General features: G+C 42.8%; 1 protein-coding gene across 32 annotated transcripts in view; it reads right to left on the reverse strand.

Annotated features, from left to right (window-relative positions):
• The window catches only part of nrxn3a (neurexin 3a), a 2,036,587-nt gene that overhangs the window by 240,408 nt on the left and 1,780,613 nt on the right, over positions 1–15,566 (reverse strand). For 17 of the 32 annotated variants that reach the window (XR_009446220.1, XR_009446219.1, XM_059649000.1 and 14 more), the window contains 2 exons: positions 11,515–11,607; positions 7,252–7,565 (listed from right to left, as the gene is read on the reverse strand). Coding sequence is in view for 28 of the 32 variants with exons in the window: in XM_059649000.1 (XP_059504983.1) it covers positions 7,252–7,565; positions 11,515–11,607 (407 nt within the window). In the remaining 4 variants the exon portion in view is untranslated. The remainder of the gene's footprint in view (positions 1–7,251; positions 7,566–11,514; positions 11,608–15,566) is intronic. The other 15 variants (XM_059649003.1, XM_059648989.1, XM_059648993.1 and 12 more) reach the window with 2 other exon arrangements.

Here is a 15,566-nt window from a genome sequence, read left to right on the forward strand (position 1 = left end):
AAATACACATATTCACAGGGATATGCAGTCAGGGACACACACATATTCACAGGAATATGCAGACAGGGACATACACATATTCACAGGTATATGCAGACAGGGAAATACACATATTCACAGGGATATGCAGACAGGGACACAGACATATTCACTGGGATATGCAGACAGGGACACACACATATTCACAGGGATATGCAGACAGGGACACACACATATTCACAGGGATATGCACGCTACCTGCACATGTACTGGGACACATGCACAGGCAGTGACAAGCACACAAAAAGGCACATCTGCACACACACACACACTCACACATGCGCAGAGCACAACCATGGTGGTGTGGGCTTTAGCCTGTGCCTTGAGGTGATTTGAAATCTGTTCGCCTTTTATATTTGCACTGGAAGAGATAACATAATGAAGGCAACTCTAAAGAGCTGCAGTGCATTCACGCTGCTTGGAAACCTTATTTTTATGTCCCAGGCGAAAGATAAGCTGCAATTTCATTTGCCTTTTCCTTGTCAGTGATGAACTAATGTTTACTGTGAGCTGCCTTTGCTGTTTCAGAGGCCAAGATACAGAACAGTCTGATTTGTGCAACAGACTGAGTTTATTGTTGAGTCTGAGAGAGTGTCCTGAAATGCACCAAATAAAACGTAGGGCAACGAGAAAAGCCTGTTTCACAAGGATTGCTTTGTAATTAATGCAACAATTTTTGGAGAAAGGCTTGTGAAAAGCATGCTAAAAACCCATCTTTTACAAGCACCATTCAGTGCTGCATTGGAGCACTGACCAGATCCTTGTAAAGTTTCTGTTGTCAAAAGAGGCACAAAAAAACAGGTCCAGTGATGTCAGAAATTCCACCATCAACCAAAGCGCTTCAGAACTTCCAAAAACAACAGGCTGCCTGCCGAGAGTTATAGCTTTAATATTCCGAGGGAAGTGGAATGAATTGCTGAATGTCTTTCTGCAATGGTTGTAGTCATGCCGAGAATGTTTGTCAAATCCCCTGACGTTTATTGTCTTGCAGTAAAAGAGTGTTTATGACACTGTTACAATAACACAGCTCCACGACGTGGAAATTGCTCAAGAAACAATATCACTAAACCTCGCCCTTGAGAGGCGAGCTGACAGTGGCCAAGACACTGCAAAAATAAAACGAGAGTCATGGAGTCATTAAGATTGAGAGCACGGAAAAAGAACCCTCAGTTCATTGAGTCTATCCCTGTCAACAACAGCCACGTACCCATTCTAATGTAAGGATGTAGAGCTTGCTATCGTATCGAGCATTTGGAATAAATAGCAGAGTCATTAAGTTATAGAGTCGTACAGCACAGAAACAAACCTTTGAGTCCAACTAGTCCACGCCAACCATAATCCAAAACTAAACTAGTCCCACTGGCCCATATCCCTCTAAACATTTCTTATTCATGTACTTATCCAAATGTCTTTTAAACGTTGTAACTGTATCCACATCCACCACTTCCTCTGGCAGTTTAAATCTTTCTCCGCTCACCTTAAAAATATGCCCCCTAATCATGAAATGACCCCACCCTAGGGAAAAGGCACCTGCCATTCATCTTATCTATATCTATACCCGTGATGATTTTGCACACCTCGATCAGGTCACCCTTCACAAACCACCCTCTGTGTCCTCCCACATCTGCTTTAATATTTCCCCCTTTCACCTTAAACCTATGTCCCCAAGTAAATGGTATTTTTTACCCTGGGGGAAAAAAAAAGCTCTGACTATCCCCATGGTTGGCTCATTCAGAAGGTCAGGAGGAATGGGATACAGGGGAACTTAGCTGTCTGGATACAGAATTGGCTGGCCAACAGAAGACAGTGAGTGGTAGTAGAAGGAAAATATTCTGCCTGGAAGTCAGTGGTGAGTGGTGTTCCACAGGGCTCTGTCCTTGGGCCTCCACTGTTTGTAATTTTTATTAATGACTTGGATGAAGGGATTGAAGGATGGGTCAGCAAGTTTGCAGATGACACGAAGGTTGGAGGTGTCGTTGACAGTATAGAGGTCTGTTGTAGGCTGCAGCGGGACATTGACAGGATGCAGAGATGGGCTGAGAGGTGGCAGATGGAGTTCAACCTGGATAAATGCGAGGTGATGCATTTTGGAAGGTCGAATTTGAAAGCTGAGTACAGGATTAAGGATAGGATTCTTGGCAGTGTGGAGGAACAGAGGGATCTTGGTGTGCAGATACATAGATCCCTTAAAATGGCCACCCAAGTGGACAGGGTTGTTAAGAAAGCATATGGTGTTTTGGCTTTCATTAACAGGGGGATTGAGTTTAAGAGTCGTGAGATCTTGTTGCAGCTCTATAAAGCTTTGGTTAGACCGCACTTGGAATACTGCGTCCAGTTCTGGTCGCCGTATTATAGGAAAGATGTGGATGCTTTGGAGATGGTTGAGAGGAGGTTTACCAGGATGCTGCCTGGACTGGAGGGCTTATCTTATGAAGAGAGGTTGACTGAGCTTGGTCTCTTTTCATTGGAGAAAAGGAGGAGGAGAGGGGACCTAATTGAGGTGTACAAGATAATGAGAGGCATAGATAGAGTTGATAGCCAGAGACTATTTCCCAGGGAGAAATGGCTAGCACGAAGGGTCATAGTTTTAAGCTGCTGGTGGAAAGTATAGAGGGGATGTCAGAGGCGGGTTCTTTACACAGAGAGTTGTGAGAGCATGGAATGCGTTGCCAGCAGCAGTTGTGGAAGCAAGGTCATTGGGGTCATTTAAGAGACTGCTGGACATGCATATGGTCACAGAAATTTGAGGGTGCATACATGAGGATCAATGGTCGGCACAACATTGTGGGCTGAAGGGCCTGTTCTGTGCTGTACTGTTCTATGTTCTATGTTCTACTTTCTATGTTCTATCCATTCTATTTGGGGGCCTTTCATAATTTTGTGAACTTCGACCAGTTCTCCCCCTCGTCCTTTGATGTTCAAGTGAAAACAGGCCAGGTTTGTTCGATCTCTCTTCATAGCGAATACCGTCCAAACCAGGCAACATCCTGAAAAATCTTTTCTGCACAGCATCGACGTCCTTCTGATAGTGTGGCAAACAGAGTTCTGCACAAAATTCCGAAAGTAGCTGAACTAAAGCTCTATACAGCTGCTGTTCACCTTTGTCATGCAATATAATGTTTGTTTGGACTTTTTAAAAAAATCTGACTTGAATGTCAATCTTTTAACTATGTCTTATTTCTAACTGACTCTTTAAACACTATAAAGTAATGCAACCACTTTTCCATTATTTTCCTCTTGTGTCCAAGATGTGTGCTTCGGTATTTGTACCTCAGATAGTGCTATAAGAGGCAATATTGTAAAACATTCAACTCTACTCCTGCACCTGAGTACGCGTGTCAATAAAATTCTATTCTAGTCTATTCTATTCTATTCTTGTTAATGTTTGTCCGATTTCTCTGCACACTGAGTCCCACTTGAACTCTTGGGACTTCAACCTGACAAGCTGGGCCCAATTTACTTCTCCTGTACAAACGTGTGTACCTGATTTTTGCCAATGCGCCTTGAATTTCCCCAATTTACAGAGAAAGAACATACATACAAGCATTTCAAGGCAGCATTCAGAATACTTCCATCTCCCAGTGCCCCCTGAGCTCGTTTCATATCACGAATTCTCCTTGCTTCACTGTGATCTGCAAAAACACAGGCTTGATCTCAGCATAGGCCATTGATGTAACTTTTCCCATTTTACAGTGCAGCATGCCTGATCAAAGAGTATCATTTTACGGTAAATTAGATACTTCTAATGCGATTCTGTGAATCCACATCCTTTTACTGACCTGCCTGGAATTCCAACGTTTACCCTTTCTCAAAAAAAACAAAAGCTCCACACAATCCCACAAATGAAAGGAAGAACTTTTTGTGATGTGATAATGGGAACTGCAGATGTTGGAGAATCCAAGATAATAAAGTGTGAGGCTGGATGAACACAGCAGGCCAAGCAGCATCTCAGGAGCACAAAAGCTGACGTTTCGGGCATAGACCCTTCATCAGAGAGGGGGATGGGGGGAGGGAACTGGAATAAATAGGGAGAGAGGGGGAGGCGGACTGAAGATGGAGAGAAAAGAAGATAGGTGGAGAGGAGAGTATAGGTGAGGAGGTAGGGAGGGGAGAGGTCAGTCCAGGGAAGACGGACAGGTCAAAGAGGCGGGATGAAGTGGTAGGTAGGAAATGGAGGTGCGGCTTGAGGTGGGAGGAAGGGATGGGTGAGAGGAAGAACAGGTTAGGGAAGTGGAGACAGGCTGAGCTGGTTTTGGGATGCAGTGGGGTAGGGGATGAGCTGGGCTGGTTGTGTGATGCAGTGGGGGGGAGGGGAAGTAATGGGCTGGTTTTGGGATGCAGTGGGGGAAGGGGAGATTTTGAAGCTGGTGAAGTCCACATTGATACCATTGGGCTGCAGGGTTCCCAAGCGGAATATGAGTTGAGGTGATGTCTTTTTTCAGCCAGTGTTTATGTGGTGGCCGCAGTAAATTCAGGAACACTTCAGAGCACAGCAAGATCCCACCAACTGCACTGAGCGGTTCATCAGTCGTGTTCCTTGCGTGGCAGAAACTGCCATTGTGATTAGATTTAATATCCTGACCTCTGCATTAAAAATCCCCTCAGGAGTCTGGAAGAGTGGAGAACTTTTTGGCCAATCAAGCAGTGCAACAGACTAAAACTCAAAGCAGTGCGAGTTCTACTCATTCCATTTGTGGCATGCGGGCATCGCTGGCCAGGCAGCATTTATTGCCCATCCCTAATTACACCCAGAGGGCAGTTCAGAGTCAACCACATTGCTGTGGGTCTGGAGTCACATGTAAGCCAGACCAGGTAAGGATAGCAGATATCCTTCTCTAAAAGGCATTAGTGAACCATACAGGCTTTTCTGACAATTGACAAAGATTTCATGGTCATCATTGGACTCTTAATTGCAGATTTCTATCAAGTTTGAATTCCATCATCTGTCATGGCAGGATTTGAACTCATCCGGAGATCATTTCCTCACTCTCGAGATTGATAATCTAGCAATGATGTCAGTAAACCTTCTTCAAACTATGTTGTGAGGTGCAACTTTCTGACTTGGCATATTTGCTTTTATCTGAGATAAACTGACTGTTCAGAAACTGTCAGCTTCCAAACTGATGCTAATGCAAAATTACATTGAATTTATAAAAACAGGAATTTTCCAAAGAGCCTATGTAGGTGTTAATGCATCTCCTACCAAACTCCTTTTGCCCAATCAGCATCTCCTCCCTTCTGTGTGATGGTGAAAAGTAAGGTTGAGGATTATCAGATCAGCCATGATCTCACAACAGAGTCGATGGGCTGAGTGGTCTACTTCTGTTCCAATATCTTATGGTCTTATATGTTTGCTATACTTTCAATGTATCTCTATTACTCATTCCAAATGCTCTGTATGACAGCCAACTCCACATCCTAACTCCCCTCTGGGAAATACATTTGCCCCAAATTCCGTCCTGAATGTATTTATGACAATGATAGAGGAGGCCAAACCTAGGTGACCATAAATATATGATTGTCATGAGTGAAAACAACACCTCGACAATTACCCAATCGAACTTCATCATATTGTAATTGGAAAAACCTCTATTAAGTCTTGCCATCTTGTTTCTGGAGAAAGCGTCCCAGACACGTTCATTCTTTTGTGGCAGCAATAAACTCTCAGTCCTGCTATCATACCCTTTCACTGCTTTCATGATGTTGGAGTTGATTCACACAGTTCCCCTTTGTCAATCCTTTTGTGCTTTTTCTCTCTTTTCACTTCCCTTGTTCTCACTCAACATGTTCAGAATCAACTGAGGCATTCCATAGAGCACTGGATGACAATTTGGACAGAGATGGTGTGCAGGAATATGGGAAAAAGGCAGGAGATTGGCTCTTGATATTGGAAACAGTGCTAGCATGATGGGCTGAATGGCCTATCACTGCATCGTACAGTTCGGTGATTCTGTGAGAATATGGAGGCCAGTCAGCCCAATCATCCAATGTTGGTTCTCTGGTAGAGCTATAAAACTAGCCCCTTCTGCTCTTTCCTTGTTGCCCTCCAAATGATATCCCTTTTGAATTTTTATTCACCGGCCAGTTGAGCTTTACCACAGAATCTGGTTCTACCTACTTTCTGTCAGTGTATTGCTGCCCATAATAACACAAAAAGAACAATTCTGGAAACAAAAACAGAAATTGCTGGAAAAGCTCAGCAGGTCTTGTATCACATGTCGGGAGAAAGCAGAGTTAACATTTCGGATAGAGCTCTGAGGCAGGGTTTCTCAACCTGACACGTTAACTCTGATTTCTCTCCACAGATGCTGCCATGCCTGCTGAGCTTTTCCAGCAATTTCTGTTTTTATTTCTAATTCATAGTTTCAGCAGTTTTTTCAGTTTTTACGAAAACAGTTTTGCTCTTTTTTTTAGCCAATGAACTTAAATCTGAAATGGGTGGACAAACAAACCGAATAAATATTTTCTAACCAACCTTTTCAGCGATGCTCTTACACACCTATAGAGAAGATGGGTTTGAACCCAGGTCTCCTGGCTCAGAGATAGAGGCAATACCACTGCACCACAACAGCCCCTAAGCAAACCTCCGAAACCCAATCATTATCAAATGTCAAAGTCACGACAATTCATGATCTCCATACTCGTGAACAAATAGGAATGTAAGAAATTAAAGAAACAGGAGCAGGAGTAGACCATTTGGTTCCTTGAGTCCACTCTGCCAGTCCATAAGGTGATGTCTGATCATCTACCTCGACTCCATTTCCGACCTCTTTCTCCATTATCCCTGGTTCCCTCAAACCCTAAAACTTTATTGATCCTCCCCTCGAATAATTTCAACAATTGAGCATCCTCTATTCCCTGAGGAGCAAATATGAGATTTTCTCAATTTCATCAGTGAAGGAAGTTCTCATCTCACTCTGAAAAGGCTGACTCCTCGTTCTGAGCCCACAGTTCTGGGCTCCCCAGGTGGGCAGCCACCTTCTTAAGAATTTTGGTGAGATTTCCCCTCATTCTTTCAGACTTTGTGAAAGTGTCTTCTCACATCACCATTGCTTCTTTTGCATATTTGTCACAATCCTATAGCTTAATGCTCCTTGTCAAGGGGAATGGTCTCCTCCTGCGTCTATAGGGATGCCAGATTGCCAAATGAAAAAAGAATCTTAATAACCAAAACGGAAAGACATGGCGTTCCCAATGGAGAAGAAAAATTACCGGGTTGACCTTCATTGTTCCTCGGACCTTCCTGGTTGTGGTGGTTGCCATCGTTGTCGTAGTTGCCATGATGGTGGTGGACATCTCGGCCGGTAAGGTGGTCGCCATTGGCTGGTTGACAATCACAGGGGCCACCTCTCCCACCAGCCTCACGGTTCCATTGACCTTGACGTTGGGATGGCTCTCTGCGGCCATGTTAAGGACCTTTAAGCCATTGTAGTAAAGACCAGACATTTGTCCCTGGAATGGGCGGCTCCTATTCTTCCCCCCAATTGTAATCATAGCCTGCGTATTGAAGATTGTCAGCATGCGGCCTGGAAAAGAACAGAGATATTACTGTATTCATTGGCTGGGGCTCTGATCTTGAAGGCACATCCATTCAACCCAATGCACATTACATATATGGGAATTATCCCATGATAACAGCATGCATTACTTTTCTACAGGCTACGCATAACATCCTATCATATAGAGTGTTTGAAGTATGACATTCAAAAGCAAGAAGGTTGTTTTCCTGAAAGGACAAATGCAACGCAGGCAATAAAAGCCTCTCTGTCAAGCTTATCTGCATGGCACAGAGCATTAATTTTTCATATGCACTTTTCCTTCAATTCTGACTGGATTTGAGATGTTCTCTGATTGGGGACGATGTGAGGACTTTACATTATAATCATGAATAAATTGAGATGGGAAATTGGAACCTTATTATATTATTGGAAGTTAGGTATCTACAACAGCGACATTAGAAAGTCAATGGTATATTTAATTCCTCTGTCTGCCTGTGTCGAACACTGTCATTAACCTACTTTAGCAGCTGCACTCACATAGCTTGCAAAAGGATGTAACTTAACTGTGTTTCTGCAATGATATCCTGATTAGGTTGTGCTTTCAGCCACTGGAATCGTGCATGTTGTGCACTATTGTTGTGAACTGTTGTACTAGTACATGTGATCTAGTACATGTCTGTGCACACAGTTACACTGTTCACGTGCACTCTGCTCGAATGGGAACCCGGACGGATGTCGATACAGAAGCATCAGAGCACTGTGGAACCTTTGACTGTCATTGCTGAGTGTTGCAGGCTGGCACATTTCAAGTTCCAGGACTATGAGCTGAGGGATGCGCTAAAGTTTAGGGCAGCTGCTGCCGAGGAGCAGTGGGGAAAGACCACTATTTGAGGTCTTTTGGCTAAAGTTAAATGGGGTTATTGGAACCTTTGGTGCCTCAAATGCATGTAAATATACTCCTGTATGGAACAGACGTCTTTGATTTGTTGGATAGAGTTAAACTCCAATATTTTCTTTCCTCAGAGAGTGGTAAGGGTGTGGAATGCCCTGCCTGCAACAGCAGTAGACTCGCCAAGTTTAAGGGCATTTAAATGGTCATTGGATAAACATATGGATGATAATGAAATAGTGTAGGTTAGATGGGCTTCAGTTTGGTTTCACAGGTCAGCACAACATCGAGGGCCAAAGGGCCAGTACTGTGCTATAATGTGCTATGTTCCATGTTCTATTTTTGATTCCTTGACATGCTACTGAATGGAACTAAGCTGCATTTGTAGTAATGTCTATATATATAAAAACTTTACTAGTTTTATGAATAAAGGATATTTTTGAAATAAAACATTTTGAACGTGCTAGCTTGGTACTGAAGCTTAGCCTCTGGCCCATTTGAGGACCCTCTGCTCAGACACCCCTTTACACTACTAGAGAGTGTATCCATCCCTCAGCAAAGAGGTATGAGTAGTACAAGTTTTTTTTTCAAATTCCTTCACAGGATGAGGGTATTGTTGACCAGGCAGCATTTATTGATCATCCCTAATTGCCCAGAGGGCAGTTTGGAGTCAAGCCACATGTCGGCCAGACCAAGTAAGGATGGCAGCTTACTTCCTCTAAAGGGTATTCCTGAACCAGACGGGCTTTCTCAGTAAGTAACAATGAGTTCACGGCCATCATTAGATTCTTAATTTCAGATATTTTATTGAATTCAAATTCCACCATCTGCCCTGGCAGGATTTGAACGTGGGTCCCCAGAGCATTATCTGGGTCTTTGGATGAGTAGGCCAGCAATAATACCACTAGGCCACTGCCTCCCCTCAAAGTCAAGGCAGACCAGCTACAAAGAAGTGGCAATGTGAGACCCGTGTAGTTGTCACGTAACTATACTCTCCAGGAAGCTCTCAATGATGTGGAAGTGCTGAGTTGGTAGAAAAATGCTGCCTTTTGGAATTATTGCTATTTAATTGTCTTTGCATACAGACATTGTGAGATCGAAGGGTGCGTCATGTATTCTAATTATAAAATAGTTAATCACAGTAAAGTTCCAACCACTGGGGTCCTATCTAAAAACTCATTTAAAATGCTCTTTTTTACATCCTCTCCCTTGTCAAGAATTACACTTTTACTTTCAGTGCCGTGTCACGCATCACATTTGCATTTTGAAGTGTTTCATCTGTGGAATGCTAATTCAAATCAACTTGACATCATTTTTAAAGACTTCTTCCAGCAATTATTTGTGATTAAATGACTGACAAAAGGATCCAAACCAAAACTTAGATCAAAAGTTTTAAATGAGTTCCCAAAACCAAAAATTCCTTTCGCAAAGTGACAAACATTTCACACGAGGATGGTCTTAAATCCTATGCTGACGTAAGGCTTTGAAGATTTATTCATGTGAAATCCCTCCAGACACTGTTTTAATAGAGAAGCTCAGCTCTGTGACCAGTGCTGTCTTGTCTGAATCAGCAACATCTATTTGAGCTCCACTTCAGAGGCTCGAGAACACTTCCAGTGTGATGACAACGCAGGAAGTGCTGTCCAAGAGGACAAAACGCCTTATCTAAGGGTCACTACCCAGATTGTTCTAAGGATTGAGCATTGGTCTCCAGGACTTGGACATGAGCAGTGTAGAAGAAAAATAAAATGGAACTATAAAAAGAAAGTGCTTTGGGAGGCATGGAACATAAGAGTTGCTGGAAACCAAGGCACGTTGCCGAACCTTTCCATCTCGCTCTCATCAGGGCACATGCAAGAATGCCTCATTTCAAATAATCACGACAAGGGAGAAAGGTGAAAGCCAACCATGATTGGCTGAAGTGTCACCGTGGAGAAAGGAAGGGGAACACAAAGCTCTCTCATTCAAAGGAAGGTGCAAAATGAGAACATATATCTTTTTGTTTGTAGATTACGGGCCCCTGTACATGAATCTGTGATGCTTCTAGCAAGCCTAAATAGCTCACATTATGAGCTCCAATGATTGTCTTAAATTGGTTGTGTTACAGGAGTAGTCGGAATTGTTAAGTCTGTTCTAGATAACAGTTGAACCATAGATAACATGTCTTCTTTCATTTTCATTTATTGGTTGTATATCTATTAAAGATTGTGGATGGGAAAGTGTAAAGTGACTTGGCAAGCAGCAAATCAAATAACAGAGAGGCCGTTGTCTAACCAAGAGACGATTGGCTCCATAGCTGGCCATAGGTTTGAAGTGGAAAGCAGGGTGTGATCTCACCCTTAACCGACACCATCAATTAACAGATGGAGCCACTTGTCAGGTCTTGTGGGAACTGTGTGGAATGGTAGCTACTTTTAGCCTCATATCACTGTCATCATCCAACATACACACAAACAGTTTATAGGTGCAAATTTTCTTCTGTTCTACAGCGTAATTTCCAGACATAAGCTTTCAAAAGTTCAGAAGAATCAAAGAGAATCAAACATATATAATAACCATGCATGCATCCATCTGAATATTAAGTCTGAGTCATATTAAGATTTACCTTACAATGAGCGTTAAAGGGACTTTAATGATTGGGATCTTGGGTAAAAGGTGATATTAAGTAACACTTCATTTAGGTTAATTTGAGGTTTCTTATAAAACATTAAATTCTTCAATTGGATGTAAAGTGTCCACTTTAAAAGCAAGCTTATTTCTCCACATTTACCCAGTGAATTATCATGTATTATGCAAGTTACAATTCACCTTTTTAAGAATTTCATGCATAATTTATTACGAAGCCAAAGGCTGACAGTCCCTTTAACTACAGTTTAATGATGATGAATTATAAGGGTGATTTATCAATATAAAATGAAGTTACTCCATACAAGTTATAAATTACATTAAGTCAAGACTTTTGTTCAATATACACGATTATTTTTTAAATTACTGCTTTTTCAAATAAGACTTTAATGCAAGCTTTAGATGTTTGTTTTAAAACGAATGAACCGAACAGAAAGAGTTAAAGTTTTTAATGGAGTTTACCTTTCTCTTGTAGCCACTCATCAAATACTATTCCTCTGAATTTTTTGGGGATTTTCGTTTTAGCAATCGCCAGGCGTTCATTATCAATGTTTCCTTTAAAGTTTAAAGAGACAGCTTAAATAACATCTGGAAGGTCAATGGTTAGTTGTGAACATCTTACATTTTATTTGCACTTTTTTGTTGTGATTGAGATTTATAATGTGTAATATTGAGTTACCACACTTCTAACTGATTCTGCAGACTCTCAGCATTAGCAGAATGTCGAGACTGCTGCAGCACTTAATTGCCACTGTTATTTTTCTCAGTTCCTGTCACAGTGGACAGCAACTTAACTTTACTTTGACATGAAGTAGCCACTCTCACCTTTAAACTTCAAACTGCTCTATCTGTTTTGCAAATGCAGATTCCCGAACCCAAGTGTGTTTTATTTTTAAAACAGGGGCACAGCCCCAACTGGTACCTTTTTCAAGAATGACTCTCAGGGATAACCTTCAGAAATTTCTGCAGTCCTCCTGATGTGGCGTCTCATTTCATTCATCTTTAATATGCTTTGCCAACCATTGGAGGCTATGCCTTCAGCAGCATTCCTGGTCTCTGGTTTTACTCAGGCCAAGACTTGGCTGAAACTAGTTGAAACTACCAAATGAATATCGTGCCCCCCCCCCGCAAAGAAAACTTCAGTCCTATTCTCTTCTTTCAAGAGCTAAATGGCTACATGTACCCTTCTCACATCTTTGTTTTTTATCTTATTCATTCACAGGTTGAGAACATTGCTGGCTAGTTCAGCATTTATTGCCCATCCTAGAGGGTAGCTAAGAGTCAACCACATTACTGTGGGCCTGGAGTCGCATGTAGGCCAAAGATTTCCTTCCCTAAAAGGCATTAGAGAACGAGATGTCTTTTTCCCCTCAACAGTGATGGATTCATTGCCATTGTTAGACTGTTAATTCCAGATCCGGAGTTCAAATTCCACCATCTTGCATGGTGGGATTTAAATCTGGGTCTCTGAATTAACAATCCAGCGATAATACCATGAGGCCACTGTCTCCCAGTCTCTAGCAACTTCAGTTTGGCACTTCTGTCTGTGACATGTGTATTTGTGTTTGGGAGAGACAGTGTATGTGAGAGATTGTACATGTAACAGTGTACTCATGAATGAAAATGAATGTTCGATTGCACGTGAGAATGTACATGTCTGATAGTGTATGTGAGAGAATGAGGGTGTGTGTGTATGTGTGTGAGTGTGTGCAAGTGGGAGACTGTGTGCGTGCCTGTTAATGTCAGAAACTGTGAATGTATGAGCATGTGAGATAGGCTGCATGTGTATGCGTCTGTGTGAGTGTGAATGCGACCCGTTTGTGTGTGTGCAAATGTGAGAGAGCGAGAGTGAGTAGGTACATGAATGTAGCAGTTTCTGTGTGTGTGTGAGATTGTGTGCCTCTGTGGGTGACAGTTTGTGAAGATCTCTGTGACAGAAAGAGAGGGAGAGAGACTTTGTGTGTTTGTGTGTGTGTGTTTGTGCGTATGTCTGTGTGTGTGTGTGTCTGTGTGTGTGTGTGTATGTCTGTGTGTGTTTGCGTGTATGTGTGTGTGTGTGTGCGCGTGTGTGTATGTGCATGTGTGTGTATGTCTGTGTGTGCATGTGTGTGTATGTCTTTGTGTGTGTGTCTGTGTGTGTCTGTGTCTGCGTGAGAAACAGAGTCCACGAGAGATAAAGAGTATGTGCGTGCTTTTTCCCACATCTATCTTTGATCCGAGAGTTGACTTGCCAAACCTCTAGGCTCTCCCTGAAGTTTCCAGGAATCAAAGATTAATCTCCATGAATAGAAAAGTACAAATCTTCCATCTTCTTTACCAGAATGCTGCTGTAAGCAAACTCAGGGGCAAAATCACTGAGCCACGAAATGAAGGAAAAGGTAGGCTTCATAAAATAAATTCTTTGAGCTCCATTTGCTATGCTAAATATTGGACGGAATTAACAGCCAACCTGAATATATTTGTTTATTAAACAGTCTATTCCCCTCCTGCCTGATTATGAGAAGGCAGTGAGCCTAGACAATGATCGAATGGGAAGAGAATTAAAGGATGCCAATTTCAGAATGAAGAGGAATTTCTTCTCTCAAAAGGTCGTGAGTGTTTGGATCTCTTTACCACAGACAGCTGTGGGGAACAGTGTCCTTGTGTGGATTTAGGGATTAGTTGGGAAATCGAGGTTTTCAGGGAAAGGGCAGGAAAGTGTCGGAGCAGCCATAATCCTCTTGAGTAGAGGAACAGGCTCGAGGGGCCAAATGGCCTACGCCTGTTCCAATTTCTTATGGCCTTTCTCATGGAGTTAGAATTAAAGTAGGGTAGCTTAAGGTGAGAGGTTAATAGACAAAACTGGCTGCAATAAGCCACAAAAACACAAGGCCAGATTTTGGCTAAAAAGAATCATAGAATCCCTACAGAGTAGAAACAGGCCAATTGGCCCAACAAGTCCAGACCACCCCTCTGAAGAGCATCCCACCCAGACCCATTCCCCAAGTCTAACCCTCCTAATCCCCTGAGCACTGTGGGCAATTTAGCATGACAAATCCAATTACCCTGCACATCATTGTACTGTGGGAGGAAACCGGAGCACCCAGAGGAAACCCAAGCAGACACAGGGAGAATGTGCAAGCTCCACACAGACAGTTGCCCAAAGCTGGAATCGAACCCGGGTCCCTGGCGCTGTGAGGCAGCAGTGCTAACCACTGAGCCACCGGGCCACTCAAAGACCCTGCCATCTCTCCTGAGTCATAATTACAAAAGGCTAAGACAGGCAGAATTTTGACCATGTCAAAATCCAAGTTGATTTATTTCACTCAAATTACTGGCATACATTGGAACTCATACCAATTAGGAATAGGCTGAAGGCCACTGGCATCTCTGGCCTGCTTCACTATTCAACAAGAACATGGCCTGTTTGATTGTGAGCCCAATTCTATTTCCCTCCCTTCCTTCTTCCAACTCCCTTGTTAGTCAAGAACCCATCACACTCTGCCTCAAAAACTACTCAGTGGTCAACCCTGCAAAAAGGTTTGTCAGACTCACTGCAGTGATCGTAACAAGAACAGCCAGGCAGACATCATAGAATATGAGTTCCCTGACTGGGGCTGCTAACCTGATCCAATCAGGGAGCCCTGGCTGACTAAAAAAACAGGAGCGTCAGACATCCTGTTGCCTCCGAGAGTTGGCTCTGAGGGAGCTGGATCAGTGTCAAGGGTTCTCCACTTGTAAATAAAAGACAGAATACCGGTCTCTATGGTGTTATTTCACTCACAACTTTCTCAGGCAAGACAAATTTCTCTTCATCTCCATCTTAAAACCATATCCCTGGTCTCTAGTTCTTACCTGTAAGGGGAAACATTGTACTTCAGAATTTTATTCACTTGCCTCCTCCCCCATGATACAAAGCCTTGATGACAAGTCCCCCAACTTTGGCTATTTCCTAATCTTAATGAATGAGGGAAGGCGATTAATGCAGGAAGACTATAGAGCCCATCACAGCTGAACTGTTTAAACAAACTCTCTGCACAGCATCCCAACCAGACCCCTACCCTATCCCCAGATTTCCTATGTCTAATCCACCCAGCTTTTGCATCTCTTGACGCTACGGGCAATTTAGTATGGCCAATCCACCTAGCCTGCACATCTTTGGACTGCGACAGGAAACAGGAGCAAACCTGCACAGACATGGGGAGAATATGCAAATTCCACACAGACAGTCACCCAGGGCTGGAATTGGCGGGTCCCTGGCACGGTGGGGTAGCAGTGCTAACCACTGAGCTGCCATGTAGTTTAACAAAGGATCTGGAGCAGTCAACCGACTCCCTGTCCTCCCTCAAAGGTCAATCTCTGACTGTGCCAACTGGCTGATGTCGTTTAATTCAGCACATAATGAACATTAAACAGCTTGATATTTCTCAGCCCTTTTATCTCATGAGATTCAAGACTTCATTCAAAAGTTTTTTTTTCCAGAAAGGAACAGTGGAATTTAGTCACCTACAATGTATTATATGATTTAAATAACT

This window comes from Stegostoma tigrinum, chromosome 10, assembly GCF_030684315.1.
Source record: "Stegostoma tigrinum isolate sSteTig4 chromosome 10, sSteTig4.hap1, whole genome shotgun sequence".
NCBI lineage: Eukaryota > Metazoa > Chordata > Chondrichthyes > Orectolobiformes > Stegostomatidae > Stegostoma > Stegostoma tigrinum.